Below are 23149 nucleotides of genomic sequence, written 5' to 3'. Positions count from 1 at the left end.
GTTTTGGTCTAAGATTTTTTGTTTGGGCATTATGTCAGTTGTTTAGTGCCCAATTGTTGTTGTTTTTTAGTACTTTGGTCCTGTATTTGTCGATTGACAAATAATGTCCTTGTTTTGAGCATCTCTGCCTGCGGTTCTTGCTTCCCCCACATGGGGCCATCACTATTAAAACTTAACACATACCTTATGATGTTTTCAGGTTATGGTGTGGAATAAGACTGTTTTCAGGCGCCGCATTTCAGCATTATTTAACAAATTAGTCTCGTAGATCCCTGTCTACTATTGGGTGACGGCATATGAGATGCTACCCTTCCATTGGTTTGTGTCAGAGCATTTTGATGGTGTCAATATGCTATTGTCTGAGCTCCCTCCCCACAATGCCTCTTTCTTTCTTGGTTCAGTTCAGAATCTCGTGTAACAAACTTGAATTTGTTTAACCATGCGTCTCTAGACTTGCAGCGATGATAGAGGGAGAAGAAATATGATAACCATGTAAACAAAGCTTGGGATAGTAAGGAAATGTGAAGAATGTCAACAGATTAACCTCGCGAAGGAATACTGCTGTAACCAATCGGACGTCAGGACTATTATGAGGATAAGGGAGCGTTGAACGCAACATGTCATGACAATCCTCACAAGTGGAATTTTAAATATTAGCATTAATTTGAATCTGCCAACTCCACCACCTTCTGCATCCACCCACTAACTTCACTGTACCATCACGCCAAAGGTAATTAACATTTGATTTTATCTTGACATGGGTATGCTTTGATAATGTTATTCGATCATATACACATATATTTCTTGAAGGTAGTACTTACTGAATATTAATTTGTTACTAAGTTTTAGGACATTTATATAATTTTAATATTTACAGCTTGGGTACCACGGGTTTGGAACACTTTAGCTAATGACCATATGTTTCTAAGCCCTGCCATATGACAATTTCACCTTGGGATCACCACCTTAAAACAGATAAATGGCGTAAACCCGGGTTGTCCTCTAATATTTATTGTTGAAAAGCTAAAATTCTGAGGACTTGGAATATTCATCATCCAAAAGGTGTCCTGATTACTGATGTGCCTCAACTGTGCCTGCTCATTTTGCGCCAACCGCCGCGGGTTCTGATTGGCTCCTGTCACTGTTCGAACCCAGTGCTGTCAGTCCCCTGTTGTCAGTCCGTCTGCAAACCTCAGTGTATACTAGGCAAGCTTTTTTTCGACCCTAACTCCCACCTGTCCCGTTTTTGCTCCCGTCTGTCTCCAGCTACGACCCGTTTTGATATTTACCACGTCTGCTCTCCCGTGCCGGCTTTTGACCTCTTTTTGCCCCCGACTACGTCTATTCTCCCGTTATGGCTTACGATTCGTTTCCAAACCCGACCACGCCTTGCTCTCCCAGTCCCGGCTACCGACCCGTTTTTCCGTCCCTGACACCTCCATCGCTCGCTACGGAAGATCCACTTCCGGGTTCGGATCACAATCCGAGTACGAGAGCGATTTGCTTCCGGCGTCCAGCGAACACCGGATCGTGGGTGCAGGCCTTTCTCTTTCCCCCAATAAAACTTGTGAGAAACGTAACGCAATTGGGTCTTGTCTCCATTCTTTAAGAAAAAAAACACCTAAAAATAAATGGTTTTCAATTTCCATATTTTCCAGCCGTCCCAATACTTTTGTCTATGCGACACGCACATCACACAGACTAACGCTAACGTAGATTTCAATACAGAATCGGCGCACATGTTTTCAACAGTGTTAACTCAATACTTCCATTCTCATTTCCTTTTCCTATGTCAGGCCGAGGAAATAAAGCATGAATGGAACACAGTGGTCATTTTAAATACATTTCACGTCCCGTTGCCAGTTCGTTATTAGTTTTTGGTCGGACGTGCGAGGGGATGATTTGACCGCAAACGGACGCGGAGTGCTTCCGAGAAGAGGCTGAACGCTCGCATAATGCTTTTCAAATGTGCCAGTATCGTGACGCTCTGCAACGTTGCTCGCCTGACTAATTGGCGGTGACTCTTAAAACTACGGCAATTATCAGGGTAGTCATTGAATTGCTTTTTATGTTGAACTTGTTTAGGACAGAAGCGCAATGACGCTTTTCTACCATTGGCGCCTGGAGCGCTGTGGTGCATTTCGAGCATTAAAGACGGGAGAGCAATTACAGCATTACGATTTTTTTTCCTTTTTAGGTTTCATAGAGTGCAGCACGGCGGCGCAGTGGTTAGCGCGTGTGCGGCACAGTTCTGAGTTCCTGAGATCGAACCTTCCTGTGTGGAGTTTGCATATTCTCCCTGTGCTTGCTTAGGTTTCCTCCAGGCACTCCGGTTTCCTCCCACATTCCTAAAACATGAATGTCAGGTTAATTTGCTGGTCCGAATAGTCCCCAGGTGTAAATGAGCGAGTGAGTTGTCTGTCTCTGTGTGCCCTGCGACTGGCTGGCAACCAGTTCAGGGTGTCCCCTCTGCCCGAAGATAACTGGGATGGGCTCCAGCACCCCCGCGACCCGTCTGAGGATAAGCGGCCCAGATAATGGATGGATGGATATTAATTATAACATAGTGCTTAGATAATTTGGCTTAATCATAATAATGCAATGAAAAATAGTGCATTGCAACAAAAGTGCAATGAAATTAAGTGTCACAGTTGCCATGGCGCCCCAATTGGCCCGCCCGTGTGGCGCCAGCTGCGGCTCATTGACAGATTGGCTTTCCTTCTATTTAAGCTCAGTGCTCTCACTCACCCTTTGTCAGTCCGTCAACGAACCTCTGAACTCGCAAGATGTGGGTTTAGACTCTGTCCGGTTCCCTGCTTGTGTTTCCTGTCCGGTATTGCTCCAGTCTATTTTGTCCTGTTTAATATCGATTTCAAGTTTCGTTCCCGTCTAGTTTGTCCTGTTTAATTTAGATTTCCAGTTTTTATATCATTCCTGTCTGTCCCGTCCTGTCCAGTATCGACCCCGTCTGTCCGATATCTGCTCGTGCAATTGGTATCGATCTCGTCGGCCTCCGGCTTTCTGTCATTCCACGCCAGACTGCTGCCTTACGTCTTCTGCCCAACGATCACCAAATCACTGGCGTTTGGGTTAACGTGCATGGCTGCCCCATTTTCCGTAAGATAAAAGCATGTGTGAGAAACATTAAGTGAAATTTCACCTTGAGATTCCAACTTCAGAACAGAATAAGGTTGTATACCAGGGGTCTACTTTAGTTTGAAATCCAGCCCCGGTTTTAGTGGGCGTGACCAAAGTCTTCAATATCTAATGGGTTAAATAAGAGACGAGGAAAATAAGAAGGCAGTGCATTGCATCCAAAATGAATCTCAGTCTCTCTGCAGCGACCTTTCCCCTCCACTGCGTCCCCTTCGCTCTCCTGCCGATTTTTCCACACAAGTGCCTTTCAATGAAGGCGCTGACGAAAACATCCTTTATCTGGCTGGACTTTTTTTGGGCCCCCGGCAGGTGGATTCGCCCACTGGCTGCCGGATGTCAGAGGTGGATGAAAGATGAAGCAGCTGCCAAGGAGTCAAATCCTGAGGAAAATACAGACCAAGACGCGCCTCCCATTGTTCGGCCGTGCAACAAATCAAGCGCCCGCATTCCGATGTGCTTGTGTTTGCAGGATAATTATTACGATATTAAAATTGTGGGGCGATATGCTAGTAAATTCGGAAAGAATGTGACGCATGGCTGCATGGGAGGTCTCGGTTGAGTCGGAGTCAGATACTTGGAAAAAAATTAAGGCAACAAAGTGTCAAACTTGACCGAAATATCTTTTTCGCAATTAGAGTCCGAATTGTTTCATTTAATAATGTAAAATACTGATGTGACTCACCTGTGCCTGCTCATTTGGCACCAACCGCTGTTTAGTTAGAGTAAGTGTTCCAATATATCCTGTGTGTTGTCTCTCACGTTTTTGTCAGGACCAGAACAGTGACAGGACCCACTTGCGCATGTTTCTCTCAGTTTTATTGGGAAGAAGGGAAAGGATTGCACACACGATCTGGTGATCACTGGTCGCGGGGAGCAGGTTGCTCTGAACGCGGAAGTGGTACTTCCGTGGCGAGCAATGGCGTTGTTGGCAGCGGAAAAAACAGGTCAGTAGCCGGGACAGAAGAGCAAAAAACGGGGTCGAGATCAGAAAACGGGTCGAAGCCGTGAAACAGACGGGAGCCAAAAATGGAGTGAGTCAAGGTCGAAAAGCTTGCCTAGCGTAAACTGAGGATCATAGACGGACCGACAAAAGGGGACTGACAGGACAGAGTTTAAACACTGACAGGGAGCCAATCTGTCAACTAGCTGCAGCTGGCGCCATACTTGCCGGGCCAATTGGGCGCCATGGCAACCGTGCAAGTTTTGTCTAGTTGGAGTTTGTTAATGTTCCAACCTATCCTGAGTTGTCTTTCTTGCATGTGTTTGTTCACAGCTAATTAGTTATTTGACATAAATATATATATATACATATATATTACACATATTTAATATGGGCAGCACGGCGGCGCGGTGATAAGCGTGTATGCGGCACAGTTCTGGGGTCATGGGTTCAAATCCAGCTACCAACCTTCCTTTGCATGTTCTCCCCGTGCTTGCGTGGGTTTCCTTCGGACCCTCCGGTTTCCTCCCACATTCCAAAAACATGCATGTCAGGTTGATTGGCCGGTCAAAGTTGTCCTAAGGTGTGAATGAGCGAGCGGATTATCTGTCCCTGTGTGCCCTGCGACTGGCTGGCAAGTTCATGGTGTCACCTGCCCTCTGCCCGAAGATAACTGGGATGGGCTCCAGCACCCCCGCGACCCTACTGAGGATAAGCGGTGCAGATAATGGATGGATGATCTCGTCACCATAGCTTTGTGGTTTTAGCTCTATCCACGAGTGGGAACCACTCTTGTGTTCTTCCTTCATGTTTTGTTCTGTTAGAGTTAGTTGGTGTTAGAACCTTATGCAGTTGTTCTATACACGCATGAGCATGTCCTCAGGGTCTTCTTACTTTCTTGACTTGATCAATTAGAACTGAGACTACCGATAGTTTCTGCGTTTCCTATCATGTTTTGTTCAATTAGAGCTGGCTGTAGTTGGAATATTATGTTCAACCCGCACCTGAGTATGTTTCCCGAAATCTTTGTTTCCTCATTTTTTTCAGTTAGAGCTAGATGGTACTCCACAATCTCCTTTGTCTGGCCTTTCATGTTTTGTTTATTTGGAACAAGTCAGTGTTTCAACATATTCCAGGTTCTTTCTGTTATTGCTTTATTTACAGGGTTGCAGTAGCTCAGGAGGTAGAGCTGTCGTCTTGGGACCAAGAGGTTTCAGGTTTGATTTCCGGCACCTCAGAGTTAGATGTCAAAGTGTCTGTAGAAAACGATCAATTAATAATTACTCTAATAAACACATGTATTTACAATGTCAATGGCCCTGATAAGCAGGCCTCGGTGTGTGAATGCCTTTGGGAGATCTTCAGTGACTTGAAAAGTGTTAGATAAAACACAGACCATTTAAAATGTAGACCAGACAGCAAGTTAGTGTTCCATTATATTTCATGGTCTCTTAGTGGCATTCTCATTACTGTTCTGTCCACGTGTGGGAATGTTTCTTTTTCTCCGTTCCATGTTTTGTTCTTTTATGGGTGATTGGTGTTTGACAATTTTGTAGTTGTTTTATAAATGACCATGTTCCCTTTACCCTCTTTCTATTGTGTTTTGTTCATCTAGAACCAATTGTTATTTTACCATTGTAAGGACCAGAACGGAGACAGGACCCAATCGTGTAACGTTTCTCACAGTTTTGTTGGGAAGAAGGGAAAGGAGTGCACACACGATCCGGATATCGCTGGTCGCGGGGAGTAGGTTGCTCAGACGCAGAAGTGGGAATTCCGTGGCGAGCGATGGGGGTGTCAGGAACGGAAAGTTGAAAGCCGGGAGAGGAGAGTAGACGTGGTCGAGAACAAAAACAAAATGTTATTCGGGGCCGGGAGAACTGACGTGGTCGAGATCAAAAAGAGGTCGGAATTCGGGACGGGAGAGCAGACGTGGTCGAGATCAAAACAAATCGTAACGGGAGGCAAACAGGAGCAAAAAAAGGGCGAAAAAGGACTTGCCATGTAAAAACAGAGATTCGCAGATGGACCGACAAAAGGGGACTGACGGGATAGAGTTTAAATACTGACAGGGAGCCAATCTGTCAACAAGCTGCAGCTGGCGCACACGGGTGGGGCTAATTGGCCGCCATGGCAACCGTGACAGAAGCTGGCGCCACAAGGTGGAGGCCAATTGGGCGCCATGGCTACCGTGACAACCGTATCCTACGGCTTCCCCCTTTCATGTTTAGTTCATTTAGATCTACTTAGTGTATCAATATTATGTAGCAGGGATGCATCGTTGAGCCTGTGTTAGTGTAGCTTGATGTCTTTGAAATCTGAAGTTACAAGTAAAGGTATTTTTGTTTGTTTCTGTACTCTTTTCCTTTATCGAAAAATACCTTCCGATAATCTTATTTTCTGTCTTGATTCATGGGATCCCGACTGAATAATCCCATTTTTAAGACATCTAAGAGGAAAATGACACTGAAAGCATGAAAACATACACCACAACGATCAGAAAGCGCAGAACACGACACCCAGTTGGTTGTTCGGCAATCCGACTAGATGGATTTACGACATATCATAATAAATTCACAGATTTTAGCTACGAAGTAAAACAAAAAAAAAGTAACCCGCAGAAGCCATCCCTCAGCAAAGCAAGCTGACCTGCAAGAGCGCGAGCGCATCAATTCCGTTGTCCGTTGACAGCCACATCAAACCGGTCTAATAGTTCAACGCCGACACAACAAAACAAATCCCTTTCAAGCCGGAGCGAGGCCGGTGACAAACTGGCCAGAAAGTCAAACACAGAGTAACCGGATAACTCCCATCTTTTTTTACGAGGCTGGTCTTTGATGCTGAGTGTAGCCTGCTGAAAGGCGTCCATTTTCAAGCTTTGGTCACCGACATCAAGTGCGTGGCAATTTGAAAGAGTGCAAATAGGTCAGAATGTTGCTTTTAAGGGCCACAACCCCGGTGTGAAATTGCTCGTACGTTGAAAAGAGTTGACAGGGAAGCTTTTTTGAACACCGGGTGAGGCCGAAGGCTGCACACCTTGCACGGCTCAAAACAAATCCGATATAGGCCTGAGAAACGATTGTCGCGAGACTTCACCCACATGTTTTGATGAAACGTAACGTTCCAGGTTAACCTTTTATTTTTTGTTATTTCGACGGATTTTCCATATCAAAGAAACTGATAGCAATACTCAAGTTTTGAGTCGTTATTCAGGGTACAGAAACCACTAGTGTCAGGACCAGAACCGAAACAGGACCCACTCGCGTAACGTTTACCACAAGTTTTATTGAGGAAAGAGAAAGGGCTGCGCCCTCAATCCGGTGTTCGCTGGACGCCAGAAGCAAGTCGCTCTGGTACTCGGATTGTGCTCCAAACGCGGAAGTGGATCTGCCATGGCAAGCGATGGCGGTGTCTGGGACGGAAAAAGCGGGTCGGTAGCCGGGACAGGAGAGCAAAAACGTGGTCGGGGTCGAAAGCGAGTCGTAAGCCAGAATAGGAGAAGACGTGGTCAGGATAAAAAACGGGTCGAAGCCTGGGGCAGACGGGAACAAAAAACTGGACAGGTGGGAGTCGCAGACGGACTGACAACAGGGGACAGACAGGACTGGGTTCAAATACTGATTGGGAGCCCATCAGAACCCGCGGAAGTTGGCGCCAAAAGAGCGGGCACAGCCTAGTCACATCAGTAATCATGACAATATGCATATCAAACCGGTAGCCCTTTCTTAATCAGTTACAGAAAAATAACTGCTACAAAAAGGTAGGTGAACCGGCACAAGATCAAAAAAAATTGCTTTCGGTATTAAAATAAACGCTCATATTTCAAAGGCATCCAGTTACATTCCAACACATTTTATGTAAAATTGCTTTTAATTATTAGCGGTTCCTACAGTTTAAGGCAAGTTAAATTGAAGACTTTTTAAGACCTGTTTCATGCCTTTTGGAATTAAATTACAGACCGAGTCGACAAAAAACACAATAAAACAAACAAAAGAAAAAAACATAAATATTTCTTGCTGATACATCGTGCCTCGTACACATTACCATGCACAGCTTTTAGCATCGGCCAAAAACATTCGTTAGACACTTTTCATTAAAAGGACACTACTGCATGGTCCGAAGTACACGTCTCTGTCCAAAGTTGCGAAGTGTATTGTAGATAGACCTAAGACCTGAGACATGCATCTGCTCCGAAATGCCCAACTGAAACCACATCACCGTTTTAATAGTTTTGTTATTGTGGTCACGTGATGTTGCCACGAAAGTAAATCCGTGAATTATGAAAATAAAAACAATTGATGATTGTTACTAAGTCTTTTTAGTTCAAACAAATATAAACCTTAATAATGTGTTAACTTTAAAGACTTTAAATACAATTGGACTGAAGACATTTTAATGCCTATTAAGACCTTATTTTTAGGATAACGAATTCCATGCCTTTTAAGACGTTTCAAGGATCTGGGGGAACCATATTTAGTCTTCCTCAGAGTGAAAAGTCAAGAGAGGGCAACCAAAACTGTTACAGACCACATCAGAACAAATACAATGAGTTTTCATACTATATTGTCATGATTACCGATGTGATGAACTGCCTCGGACTCTGATTGGCTTCCTGTCGCTATTTAAACCCACTCCTTTCTGTCACCTGTTGTCAGTCCGTCTGCGAACCTCAGTTTACTCTAGAGAAAAGCTTTTTTTTCAACCCTGACGCCCACCTGTTTTGCTCCCGTCTGTTTCCCCGGCTTTCGACCCGTTTACGATCCATACCACGTTTTTTTGCTCCACTGTCCCGGCTACTGACCTGTTTTTTCCGTTCCCAACCCCGTCATCGCTCGCCACAGAAGTCCCACTTCCGCGTTCAGGGCGAACTGCTTCCCACGTCCAGCGATCACCGGATCGTGGGTGCAACCCTTTCCTTTCTTCCAATAAAACTGAGAGAAACATAACACAAATGGGTCCTGTCTCCGTTCTGGTCCTGACATGTATAGCATTTCAAAGTACATTGAAGTTATTTCACTTTATCAGGGGAAAACAATTATATTTATTATTATTCTTTATATAATCATTTGTTGGGGAATTGGAATTTGTCATGAAAAACTGTTGGTGTATTAGCAAGGGTCTTGATAAATATTCATAGCTGGCCAAAAGTATACCTGTCACAAATTAAACAGCAGAAAATAAATTGACTGATGGGACTCATAGTCAGGTGCGGCTTACATATTAAAAAAGTTTTGTCCTTAATAATGTACTGTATTCAGCAAATAACCATTTCATAATTAGGTTTATAGATACTTATATTTATATCACGGTTGCCCATTGCCCTCACTTGGGCCCGCCTGTTTGGCACCAGCTGCTGCTCGTTGCCTAATTGGCTTCCCTCCTATTTAAACTCAGTGCTCTCATTCACTCCTGGTCAGTCCGTCAATGAACCTCTGCATTGGCAAGACTTTCACTCTGTCCTGTATCCTGCTCGTGTATCCAGTATCGATCCCGCCTGCCTCGTCGAGTCTAGCATCTTGCTCCAGTATCCGGTATCGATCCCGTCCGTCCCGCCCTGTCCGGTATCTGCTCGTGTATCCTGCCTCCGGTATCGATCCCGTCTGTCCTGTCTAGTTTCGATCTCTTCTGCCCAGCCGAATCGCTGGTGTTTGTGTTCCCGCGCATGACTGCCCTGTTCCCGTGAAATAAAACCTGTGTGAAAATGTTACGCGTCTGTGTCCACCGTCTGTTTTGGTTCTGACAATTTATATATAATAATGCCAAGATCTATACCTCCTTGGGGCAAAACATACAGGTTAAGCTAGCTTCCACAGAGGAAACAAGAGATGCCTTTTAAGGGCCCGGTCACACAGCCGTTTGCGGCTGAATCATGGCCAGAAATTTCTGCCTGTGAGGCGGACGCTATTGGACGCTTTGAGATCGCCGTACAGACGAGATACAGCAGTGCTTAACACGCGGTCGGAAATTCACGCGCGATTGGCAGCGCGAAAAAGTTTTGCGCTGCTCAATACGGGTACACAGCCTTTCACGGGCGTATCGAGGCTGAATCACGGCCAGAAATTTCTGGCCGTGAAGCAGACGCTGTTGGGCGCTGTTGGACGCTTTGAGACCGCCATATAGACGAGATACAGCAGTGCTTTACTCCCGGTCGGAAATTCACACGCGGTTGGCCGCGCGAAAAAGTTTTGAGCTGCTCAAAACTTTGAGCACGTGTTAACCGCGGGCGGCACACGAGTTAATGACGCGGAAATGACGCGGAACGACGTGCTCTGGCCGCGGCCAGGGCGTGGTTACACATGGGTAGGACGGGAAATTTCAGCGGGTAATCGTGGGTGGAGCATGGTAATAGCATGTTCTGCGCCTGTATCGCGGTGTTATTACGTGAAATTAGCGTGTTACGCGTGTGACGGTCAAACGCCTTTCTCCGCGTCTATACAGCGCGATTTGCCGAGCACACGTCAGTTGTGCTCGAGACGTCAAGGGGTGGACATGGATCCCCGTCACCGTAGTGACCTCGTCTTAATCCATTTTTATTTCTTGACATTTATTTTCATTTCATAACAAGATAATAAAATCAAAACGAAAAACTATTACAATAATAACATATTGGCTTCTACGCTGCCATAGCTTGAAATCTTGATCTTCACGGGACTGTGTCTTGAGCGGTTATGATTTCTACAGCCCGGTGTTATGCCGAGAAATGCATCTCCTCGCTACTACAACCACTTTTACCTCGTTTTATCTCACTTTTATATCACTTTTATGGAATGTAATGGCGAACATATAACCAAAACCACTTCGTCTTGCATTTGTTGGGAATGTAATACAACTTAAACCATTCCGTCTTTGTTTTTGTTGTGAACGTAATCGAACGGTAATGCACACCGTATATAAAATCCTCCCCCCCTCGCGTGAACGCTCATTCTGCTGCGCTTCCAACAAAAGCGATCGTATTCTATATAAAACACTTATTAAAACAATAAAGCGAGCTAATTATAACAATTGGGAGATCCTAGTCTATATAACGCGTTTATTTAAACAATAAAGTGCAATCGTATTCTACAAAATGCGTTTGTTAACGCGGATGAAAAAGTCACCAACGTCAATGCACGCTTCCAACAAAAGCGATCGCAGCAGAATGCGCGTTCACGCCAGGGGGGTTGGGGGGGCGGGGGGGGTTATTGGGGGTTTGCGTAGGAGTCGGATTTGGGCACAACACCGGCTCGGGAGCTTTTATACCCGTGGTCCACACGAGAAAATGACGCGATGAGGAAGCGGAACAGTCGCCGGCGTCTGTTTTGCGGGCATACCAACGATGAACAGCATGTTGGCCAATTTTGCGCATTTTCCATCGCGGGCAACCACGGGCAAAAAAAAAACGCAAAATTTTACCCGCGATACAGATGCAAACGGCTGTGTGACCGGGCCCTAATTAAGGGTTTGAGACCTCCAGGCCTCCTTCAGCCGTTGTCCAATTTGTCACTTGCAACCAAACAAAGAACAAAAAACAGTTTGTGAAATAAATCACTTTTGTCAAATAAGGAAATCAACACAGATAGAGTTCCCTAACGCAATTATTTGCTGCGGTCTATCGGAATGCTCCTCGCTCTCATTCTCAATCCGAGAAGGGATAAATTTGTGGTGGGAAAAGGTTTAGTCCTCATCATTGGAGGGATTTGAGTTTATAACTTAAACGGGAGCAGCTTTTCCCTCGCGTTTAATTCTGATGATGGAAGTTTTTTTGTATTCCATGATTTCATACGTTCTCCAAAAAGAAATTCCATAACAGATTACAATTTGACAATTTCAAGGAACACGACAAATACTGGAAAATGAGCACAAGCAAAGATGTTGATGGCAGGTGTTTAAGGCTGCCTTTTTTTTTTCCAGTGTCTAAAACTGACAAGGGAATTCTTCGCTCACGTCTGTGGTCTCCCACAGAGACCGAATGGGAAGCCGAAAAAATGCTGCCAAAAGCCAATGCCTTGCCTTCCTGTCTACAGCTTCCTCCACTCAAATTGCTAATCAACGTTTATAAACAGGCATAAACACACTTGTCATGTCAGCGTCATTTGGGTTCTTTAATAACTTGAGATTTGGAAATGCTCCCAATACGTAGGAAAAAAGGATTTTATGAGAATATGTCAATGAAACTGAATTACTTCCATGTGACGTCCAAGAGCAGGATCGGCCTGTCAATCATTTTTCCACGTATCATAAAAATGTCATTATAAAAACAGTTTTAGACAATCTTTTTAACAAACACAAAGATATAAAGTCTTTCCAATTTTAAAAGTACGGCATTCTCTCAATTATGTTCCATAACTACCTGTATTAAGGGGCAGTGTGTATTATTTGACCACTGGATGTCTTTGTATTGTGTCATTCGACAGAAAATGAATGCCAAAAGCAAAAGGAAGAATTTAAACTGTGCAGTTTTCCTCGTTCGGGATATCTTTATGCCACAAAGCACAGTGTGACTACTGAGTCAAATGTTACACGCAAACTTGGTTTATTCACTAAAAAACGGTTTTTTTACTTGATTTCCCATCTTATTTTATGCCTGAAGAGCAAAAATGCTACTTTTTGTAGTGGATGCAACAGTTGTATTCATCCATATGTAGAACAAGTCCATTCTTCTAGCAAACCATTTACAAACACAACTTGTTAAAATACGATTGCGCTTATAAGTCCCTAGGCAGTTCTCGGATTGATTTGACTAAACCGGCACTCTTAAAATGATGACCAAATCCACGATGCACTGAGGACACGAAAGTCGAATTGCGAGGGTCAACTGTATCACTTTTTTATTTCTTTTTTGGGGTGACCTGAATTCGAAATGAATGATAATCTAAACTAATAAATTAAGAAATACATTCTATTGCACCGAAATCAAACTGTGAAAAAATATACACCTTGTGAATTTTGTATATATATATATATATATATATATATATATATATATGTATGTCACGAAACAGAACAGGACTGTCTTGAAACGGGTCGGGAAGCAGGAAGATGGAACTCATTTGCGTAGAGCCGTAGACAATCTGTCACTTTAATTGAGAAAGAAAAGTTGTCCAACACACAAACGGACCAAAAACAAAACAAAGCAGGCTCAAATGCAGGCAAAACTACAGACTAGGCATTTAACGGGATTAAACAGAACTTGCAGGAATCTCTCAGAATGTTACACCGAAGTGCAACAAAGTCCAACAAGCACAACAAGAATAAACAGGTATCAAACAGGCATGAACAGGTTTTCAACAAGGGTAAACAATTATCTGGCAAAGGGCAGTTCCAAAAGGCGCGTTTAAGTACCCATAGGAGTATTCAGGAAAATGCAGGTCAGCAGGTGTCAAGAGGCGGGGCCAGCTGGGCGCCATGACAACCGTGCAGGACATGAAAACATATATATATTTTAGCACTGCTGCTAACTGTTGTTGCACTTATTTCCATTGCACTATTGTTACAGTGCACTATTTTTTATTGCATTATCAATATAACATTGGCCAGTCATGAGCACCATGTTGTGGTTTTTTGTTTGTTTGTTTTTTATATTTTTTCCCTTCAAAGTATTTATCACATGTCCTACCCTATGCCATGTCTAATTCCGTTGCATACAATGTTTCACAACGTTGATATTTATGACAATTATATTCTATTCTAAAAAATATATTTTTGTTTCCTTTTGAAAAAAAGTAAAAATAGAAATAAGGGGAAAATATGAATGATTTTTGGCTTTAAAAAATAATGATACTGAAATAACAGAAAAGATAGCCAGATAGCTAGACTCAAGTAGCTTATCTTATATTCTCATTGCAACACAGATAAGCATTAGGACCAACTTCATATTACTCTCAATTAAACTTTTGTTTTAAAAAGCAATGCTATACAGAGTAACTTCGTAACATGTCCTTTAAAAAAAACTACATAAAAAAATCCAGGATACAAAAATAACTTTTTAAACTTTAAAAGCTGAAAAAAGGTCGCTAGTTGGGCTGACCCTTGCAGTCAAAATCAGGAGTAAGTTAAAGGGGGAGGGGCTAAAGTTGTAACTACTGGAGAGGGTAAAATGCATTATTGTTCAGAAAGAAATCTTTGAAAAAAAAATAAGTAAAGATAAAAATATGTTTGATGTTTAATGTTATCAATAAGGCTATTTAATGAATTTGACAAGAGAAGGAAAAATAGTATTGGTTTAGAGGGCTGACCCAGGAAGTGAAAGATAGGAAGCAGGAAGTGAAAACGGGAGTGGGAGGAGCCTAAGTCATAACACCTGCGGTGGGAAAATACATATGTTTTATGACGTTTTCCTTTCTTTGGACATTCTTCTGGATCAGTTTTCTGCCTGGATTTGAATCAACAAAACAAGTTAAGTGATACAAACACACAGCCACAACGTAAAACTACTTTTGTTGGCGGCCATTTTGAGCCTAACCATATCATCCCACTATACAAACAACCCATTGACCTCAACTTTACGACTCTCAACCCATTCACCGTCGACTTTTCTCCACTATTACTTAAACTGTAATCTGTTTGAGTGATGTTTGCAGTATCGTGTTGATATAAAGTTGGAGTGTGTTCTCTGGAGGAAGTTGTTTAGACTTTTTCAAGTGGTGAGAATGGAAGCTACCAGAATAGGGCGTCTCAAAAGTCACTGTGCTGTGTTTTTTTCTAAATTTGTTTTTCAGGATTTTTTAGGACAAACTCAGGGCCGTTGTCATTTGAGAGATAGAGTTTTACCGTTTTTCTAAAGATGCCATTATTTTTTCACGGTTTGCTAATTGACATCGGGGTTGTTCTGCCAAACTGCCTCATGGCAGATAGTTTCTCCGTTGCCGAGTGCAGTTCAACAGAAGTTTGACTATTATACGGTGAGTAGACACCATGTATATAACGTTAATGACGTCTGAGGTAGGGGTCTTAAAGTGAAAATTGTTGCATACCTATGGTTCTTAGCTAATGTGTTCCGAATCCTCATCACACCACATAAAAACAGAATATAGTTGGTACTAATTATGTGTAATATATTTGTAAATGATTCAATAACATTAGAAATACACATACATGTAAAGGAAAAAGGTCATTTTAATTGACATTTTGTGTGGCAAGACTCGAGCTGGTCGAGTGGAGTACCGCGTGGATGCAGGAGGGGGGGATGGCCACGGTGGATTTAAAATAAACTGATTTTAAAACATGTGAGGATTGTCATGCCATTACAAGATTCTTCTGGCTTTAATTGCCTCCTTATTTCTAGTGATTCGTGAGCGTTCTTATTACCTGAATATTGCTAGCTTTGTTTCTACGGTTATCATGTTTTTGCTTCCCCTTTGGCAACACTGCAAGTCTTGGGACCAAAGACGAATAAATGCAATATCAAAAATACAGTTTTGTATCACCGTGTCTTTATGAAGCACACGCGATTCTCACCTGAATTAGAAGAATGAATTGTTGGAGGTAGTATTTTAAATCATATTTTTCTTCATCCATCTGTTAAATTTATTCCAGGTAGCGAGCAGGTAGGTGGTCCAAATAAATTCACGGATGATGAGCAGATCCTCTAAAGTTTTATTTCCAGAATATTGTGGACATAAATGAGCTAAAGTAAAGTAAAATTCATAAATTGCTGGTGAAATGACCTAATGTAGGTCTTATACTAAAAGAAGCTGTATCAAAAACGATAGAATGGAAATTTCACTGAACAACGAGCCTTTGACCAAACCAATTCTAACAACCACTAATATGACGTTCAAGCCCACTTCTGGCTACATGATGAAGCAAAACTGAATAATGGAGGTAAATTATAAAATTATGCCTGAATAAATAAAGTTATAAATCATGAAATGATACATACTTGACCAAATTAGACGGTGGCATTTAAATATTACAACAGTAGTTCAGCCAATAGCAGGCTGTGATGCAAACCAATAGCAGACCAGGATGACGTTGACTGATAGCAGACAGGCCTCATTACAAGCAAAGTTTGATTTTTATACGCATTCGGGGAGGTGAATTCATTTGTATTGGATGTCATATAGTGAGAAAAATGTCATAATGAGGGGCAGGGAAGGTTTACCAAACCTTAAAAGTTAAAACGTAAAGCGGGGTCGCCATATCCCGGGGGTTTATGTACAAACTGTTGCTGGTTTCTCAAAACGGGATCTATCCACAATGACAGTTCTCAGAGTCCATTTATCAGCCCTGTGGGATAAATTAGTGCTCAGCTTAACCCCAACTGTAGCGTGATATTCAAAATACATGTTGTTGTCGGCAATTTCTTTTTTGCAGCCCAAGGTTTTTTACTACAACATACCCGCAGACTTGACTGCAGCGCTTTTTAAACCTCAAACCGATCGTAGCGGTGCGCACCACAGCGAGAGGAAACGTTAAATTTATGTTGGTTGCCTCCCAGATGTCGGTGACAAGCATGTTTTTCTCCTGAAGTCTGCACATGACGAGCACCGTCGCCAGCCAATCACGCGCTTGCTCGGAAAGGTCACAAAAGAGGCAGAATTGAAGGATTCCTATTGTGAAATGTTGAGGTTTTAAGGGAAAGTATTAAAAGTAGCAAAGGAATTCGATTTTTGATGATGCTAACCCACTACTAGCAGTGTAAAGCCACTTGTTTGTGTTTTAACACATATTTTCCCATCTGACTTTTTAGGATCGCTCTCTAGACAGCAATCAGGTGCATTGCTAACCGAGGTGAATTATTAAGCGGTCGCCATTTTGGATTACAAGTGACAATGGAGAAAGAAGAAACTACGAATCGATTCGTGCGGTTCACAACTTTATACGGGGTTATGCAGACAAGGAAAAGCATAGAGCTATATTCTATGAGAAAAGACAAGTTTACCTGTGGTTTCAAACCTGGATATCCTAAAATACGATCCAGCCAGTACTTCCTTGACAAGCTCTGGTTCTAAAAAACCCTTAAAGCATATACTGTAATCCCTCATTTATCACAACTAATGGGAACAAGAAACCCCGCTTTGTTCGAACATATGCGAAGTACCCGTTTGCAGCATTGGTCGACCGGGGATAATAGATTGCAGCCGCATTGGTGCCGTCCAAAGAACGGAATAAAAGACCCGCCATGTTTGGTCTCTTGACTCCACGCTCATCAATCCAGACCCTCCCCTACTTACGAACATTCGAGTAACAAAAGATGGTAGATACGAACATGACGAAAATATCCAGACATTGCTGTAAGTTAGATTTTGTACTGTGCACCTTTTTCCGAGTACAGGACACTACAGTAGTGCTTTTTCCCACCGCTACCGGCGTGTGGCGCTGTTATAGGTCACCCAGCATCCACCCCGAAGACGAAATCTAGCTTTCTCTTCCCAGTTTGTCTGTAAACATACTATACTGTATCTCCAGCACACGAAGAACTTTCACATTTTTATTGTTTAATATCTTGTGCATCCATTCAATATGGTTGGTGTAAAGAAAAGGCGAGCCATTTTTTTTTTTTTAAATGAAAGTGGAATAAGAAAGCTTGATGCAGTTGAGAAAATGGTTGGATTGCTTTTTTCAGGCCACTTTTTACCACGGAAGAGGAAGTTGCCTAAATCTTGAAGCCCATCTTCCAAAAGTGAATTAAACTTCACTTTTTTTATCTTGATAGTGTATTATTTTATTAAATGTTTAATTTTTACTACAAAACAATACAGGTTACTTATACAAGCCTTAAACATACTTATATAAACCTTCAACACACAAAATATAGCAGTGAAGTAACTTACGAACAAATTCAACATACGAACGATCATCTCATTTGTAAACAGGGCAGTGTCTGTAGTTGACTGAGGATAATGGATTGCAACCAAAACAGTGCAGTTTATTTGAGGCGAGTCACAATTGGACGCTTCAGTAGAGCAAATAAAAAATATTCTTACCCCTGCTCTCTGCTGTAGTTGACTGGGGATAATGGGTCTTGATCAAAACCGTGAACTACATTTTAAACACTCCAGAATTGCCAACCTCCCAAATAAAGTGCCTTGTATCAGTCCTCGCTCGCAGCATGTTCATTATAGGTAAAATTAAAGGCAAAATTAGAGCGTCCAGGCCTAAAAAACTGCCCCTCTGCTGGTCCACGCTTGCAGCATCATACAATCGGGGCATAAAAGGTCGCAGAGAATTTTAAGCTCAAAGTTGAGAGGTTTCTTAGTGGCTGGGTGAGAGAAATCAAATTAAAAGAGATCATCATTAGTTCTGGGACAATACATTTATGATGTCTTTGTATGAAATTACGCAGAGAAAGTTGGGATCCAATAATAACTGGTCATGTTTTAAGAAAAAAAGGCAATCTGTCAGTAATTACACTCAACTTTTCTTCTTGGAAACCCTGTCTATGCTTGTAAAGTACGCAAATCAATTAGTATTTGTGTCTTCCTCCATTGCAGCTCCTCAACCAATGTCGTGGCCCTTTAAAAAAAGTCACGCTGCTCGGAAGTCTTTAAAACACCTCTCCCTTTAGTAAATACACCTGTTTTGTGTGAACAGAAGAGTGGAATGCCCAACTACATCCAAGTATCAAAATCAATTATTAGAATCATGTGTGGTGAGGAAGAAAACCATCTCATTTCTGCTGTGGTTTGACCAGGTTGGCACACCAAGAATTTTTCATCAAACCATCAATTGCTGGACAATTTTCAAATCTTGATTTTTAGACCAATTTTGCCAGGGCAATCGCCTGTAACTCATTTGTGCCCAGAATATTCTGTAAATAAAACCTTCGAAGGATCCTCTCATCATCCCTGCCTTCTGTTTGACAACCTGCCTTCTCGGTACCTGTGATGAACAAACTTGCAGATGAAGAAAAAGACTGTTTCCAAAAATCGCCACCAAAACAAAAAGCAACCTGTTCACAAAAGAGATTGAAATGATTCGAAACAGTCTTGCTGACCTCAATGCAGCAGCGCAGTGTCCACAAAGTGAGATGACAAATATTGTAAAACGAAAACAATGCACTGAAGCTCGTTTTTTTTTAACCAAAGCCTGCTTCTCATCTTTTTTTCTCCGCACTAGTGAAGAAGCATAGCAACCAACAGAACCCCATTAAAAACAGATGTGTCCGACTGGTTGGCTTGGAACGCCACCATTCGCTGTCATTCTCATCTACGATATCGTTTTTCAAATGGAGAATTTTTTACTCGAGGACGGGCGGCAATCGATAGCATTTCTGTTGTGCCGTGCCGTGTCATGTGTCGCTAGCTTAGGTCTTCCGCGCAGCTCGGGTCTGACCTCCGAAGAACCGCAATTCATAGACCGCAGCTCTGGTAACGCCGCACGTTCCGTACGCCCTTACAATAGGACGGCTCGAGACGGGACGGAAAGTTTGAGGTTTCAATAGCAGAACCACAGGATTGTTAGCGCTGAATCGGGAGATGATGCAATCGGAGTATTGACAGGCCTTTACAGAGACGGATTCATTCTTTGGATACACCTGTTTTGTGGGGCGAAAGCTGTTGTTAAGACGTCTAAAATACTCTATTTGTGTGGAAAAATCATCATTTCAAGGTGTTGAAAAGACAACTTTCTCTGAATTATTTTGGGAATGTTAAATGGTCAATCAAACACATAGTAAATCTAAACTGCTGCTAATCTGTACATCTGTTGGTTTTGTTTGACTTTTTTGCACTACTGGCAGTTCTTTATAGCTAGCCACTCCTTGCACATCTGTTCTCCTCTGCACTATTCGTACTACAGTGTTATTGTTACTGTTTACCTGACTTGTTTACCTGACTGCCCATTTTGCACATCTGGTTAGCTGCTCCTCTTGCACTCTTTGCACTACTGTAAAATACTATACATAGCCATAATTATTTAGTATATTATTAGTACTCAATACTTCAACTCAATACAACATTTTATTTATATCTGTACATTCAAGGAAACTGTGCGGGTCAGATGTGTCGACATTTCGTTCTGTAAACACGTGTACTAGAATGACAATAAAGTAGATCTGAATCTGAAAACAAAGGCAATTATGTATTGAATAAATTTGGACCACGTTTGTATAAGATGCAGGTATGTACAATGACTAATCCGTTCTTTGGATACGCCTGTTATGTAGGGACAAAGTGGTTGAAAAAAACGACAAAAAGACATCTATGTTCAAGCCCAAAGATTGCTTTGTTCAGTTGAAAATTGAAAGTTAAAAAAAAAAAACCTTTATTCAATGTGTTGGAATGACGTCTTTCAACGGCTGCAACCATTGATAGATTAATTGGGAAAACATTCATACTATGGACAGGCATTTACAGTGACATACTGTACAGACGCTGTCCTACTTACGAACGAGATGGGTCCCGGACAATCGTTCGTAAGTTGCTTCAGTGCTATATTTTGTATGTCGAAGGTTTATAGAAGTATGTTCAAGGCTTGTATAAGTAACCTATATTGTTTTGTACTAGAAATAAACATTTAATGAAATAAAATGCTCTAAAGATAGAGTTAGGTTTAACTTACTTTTGGTAGATGCGCTTCAAGAGTTAGGTGACTTCCTCCTCAGTGGTAGTAAGTGGCCGAAAAAAAGCAATCCATCCATTTTCTCAACCTTATCAAGCTTTCTAATTCCGCTTCCATTTCAAAGGAAACGGCTCGCCTCTTCTTTACACTTAACACCAACTATATCGAATGGATGCACGAGATATTAAACAACAAAAACGCCAAAGTTCTTAGCGCGCTGGAGATACAGTATGGTATGTTTACACACAAACTAGGAAGAGGAAGCGGATTTCTTCTTCGGGGTGGATGCTCACAGCGCCACACGCCGGGAGTGGCGGAATGAAGCCCTACAGTAGTGTCCTGTACTTGGAAAAAGATGCGCACAATACAAAATCTAACTTACAGCAATGTCCGGGTATTTTTTTGACTCGAAAGAGAACTCCCGGAAAGCCATGCAAAACCCACCACCAAGAAACCAGACTGACCTACTCGCAGCTCCTGCCCGAAGACCGTCCTCTCACCCAGCGCCGAACAGTTCCAGCGTCCATACCGGAACTGGTACTGACACTCATTGATGCCCATCTGGGCGCCCTCGCCCACCACGATGATGGCGTCCGGGCGACTCTGGCAGATGGCTCGCTGCCGAGGCGCCAGTCCTGGAATCTTGTTGCAGATGATGTTGGCCCCCAGAGCCACCACTGACGAAAGGGCCCTGCGAAAGGGGACAGAGACAAAAGCGTCAAACCAGAATATTCTACGTGAGAGCTCTCGCGCTCAAATTTCCTTCCAAAAAAGCGCTCGCATATGTGAGGTTCCCCGCAGTATGATTCATTTCAACCACTGATTGATGCACCTTCCATCGTAAAGTGAAAGCATTTTAAGGCTGCAAGATTTTGCGTTTTTTATCGGCCTGTCTCGTATCCTGATAGTAAATTAAAGCCACGGCTCACAAAAGTTAAATGACGAGAATTGAATTTTAGAGCAAAGTCGAGTCAAAACATGAATTGTGCATGTCTTCACAAGCATTACAGTCACAGTGTGTGATAATTCACCACTAGAGGTCATTTTAGCTTGGAATGGAGCTGAAGTGTGTGTATTAGAAGAAGACACACCATGGATTCCTAGATTCGAACGTCAACTCCGATAGGCCGATTAATGTCACCCCGGGATCTACTGTATCCAACAATCATTGACCAAAGCTCGAAAGAGAAATCCCAGAAAGCCGTGCAAAACCCACCACCAAGAAACCAAAGTGACTGCTCCTGCCCGGGCAAATTAAGGATAAATTATACCCAGCGACAGGGCATGATAACTGGTGTTAATCTCTTTGAGAAGCAACAATAGAACCAGCGAAATGGATGTTCTCCAAGCGGCTGAAAAGAGCAAATAGCTGGAGTTGGTCAGAGCCGGTAAGAGGTTAGCGCCTAGAGGGAAATGCTACTTCAAAGTAAAAGATTGCAAGCTGGATACACCCGAAGGAGCTGTTTGTCAGAGCTGGTACAAGTGGCTAACTTTAGCAACTGGCGGGATAAGCTAATTCAATAAAGTCATGTTCTTTTGTGACGCCTTTAATCACAAAGAGTCTCAAAGGGCTGCACAGACCACAGATTATTGCAAACCACAGACTAGTATGACACCATCCCCTGATTTAAAACCTATATGAGAGCAAGTAAAAACTCAAAAACCTCAACATGAGGAAAATAAAGAAACCTTGAGAAGGGACCGCACATGAGGTAATCCCCCTTTCAGGATGACCAGGCTGCAGTGGATGTTGCACTAACAAATATACACAGGTATTGTCAACATAAAATATAGCTTATTCATATTCTTTTAAGCCTAGATTCAAACAGTTCCACTGAGGTTGCAGGTCGAAGCTCTGCAAGAGCAAAGCACAACCTTTTATCACGGAACTCTGATATTCGCTTTCACGACCAGATGGAGAAGTCAAATGACACTTAATAAAGCTTGTTTTGTCCTTTAAACGGACTAGCTTACAACAGTAACAGCTAGCAACGAGACACAGCCTGCAGCCAAGTGGCTAACATGAGTGGCTAGAGAGGGAAACTATTGGGAAAAAGAGTCCTGAATTACAGGATTTGGTGACTAGGTGCGTCTTAAGTAGTCAAATAATTCAATAAATCAATTATTTGCGGTATACAGGTACAACAAACTTAGCTTATTTTGAGGGAGATATTCCCAATTTTAAGATATTTTAGTTGGTTCTCTAGGAATATAAATATTAATACTGAAACAAAACTGTCCTACCTAGAAGATAGAAGATTGTTTTGCTCATTTTAAGTCTTCTATACTGGGTATAAAATATATCTTTAAACGGGCAAAATGAGCTACCTTCTTCTAGATGCGATAATATAGTATAACTTTGCTTATTATAAGAAGGATTTTTCTTATTTTATTAAAAATGAAAAAGTTAGAACAACTTTACCTTAAATGTCCAACTTTTTGTAACAATAGGGTCTTAGATTGTGGTCATTATAGGAAGGCGATGTGTGAATGTGAAATGAGTTAATCCTGTATTGCATAGCGTAATCGAGCAAACGATCGCCCACACATGCTCTTATTTAAAATGCGCTC

General features: G+C 42.3%; 1 protein-coding gene across 2 annotated transcripts in view; it reads right to left on the bottom strand.

The window, feature by feature from the left end:
* wnt7bb (wingless-type MMTV integration site family, member 7Bb) overlaps positions 1-23149 on the bottom strand; it is a 64544-nt gene that overhangs the window by 19401 nt on the left and 21994 nt on the right. For both annotated transcript variants that reach the window (XM_088340635.1, XM_088340634.1), the window contains exon 2: positions 21043-21269. In XM_088340635.1, the coding sequence (XP_088196761.1) occupies positions 21043-21269 (227 nt within the window). The remainder of the gene's footprint in view (positions 1-21042; positions 21270-23149) is intronic.

Source organism: Urocampus carinirostris, chromosome 7, assembly GCF_059441175.1.
Source record: "Urocampus carinirostris isolate Australia breed hairy pipefish chromosome 7, RoL_Ucar_1.0, whole genome shotgun sequence".
NCBI classification, from domain to species: Eukaryota; Metazoa; Chordata; class Actinopteri; order Syngnathiformes; family Syngnathidae; genus Urocampus; species Urocampus carinirostris.
Note: the sequence above shows the minus strand (reverse complement) of the source record. Positions and strands in the feature narration are given on the sequence as shown.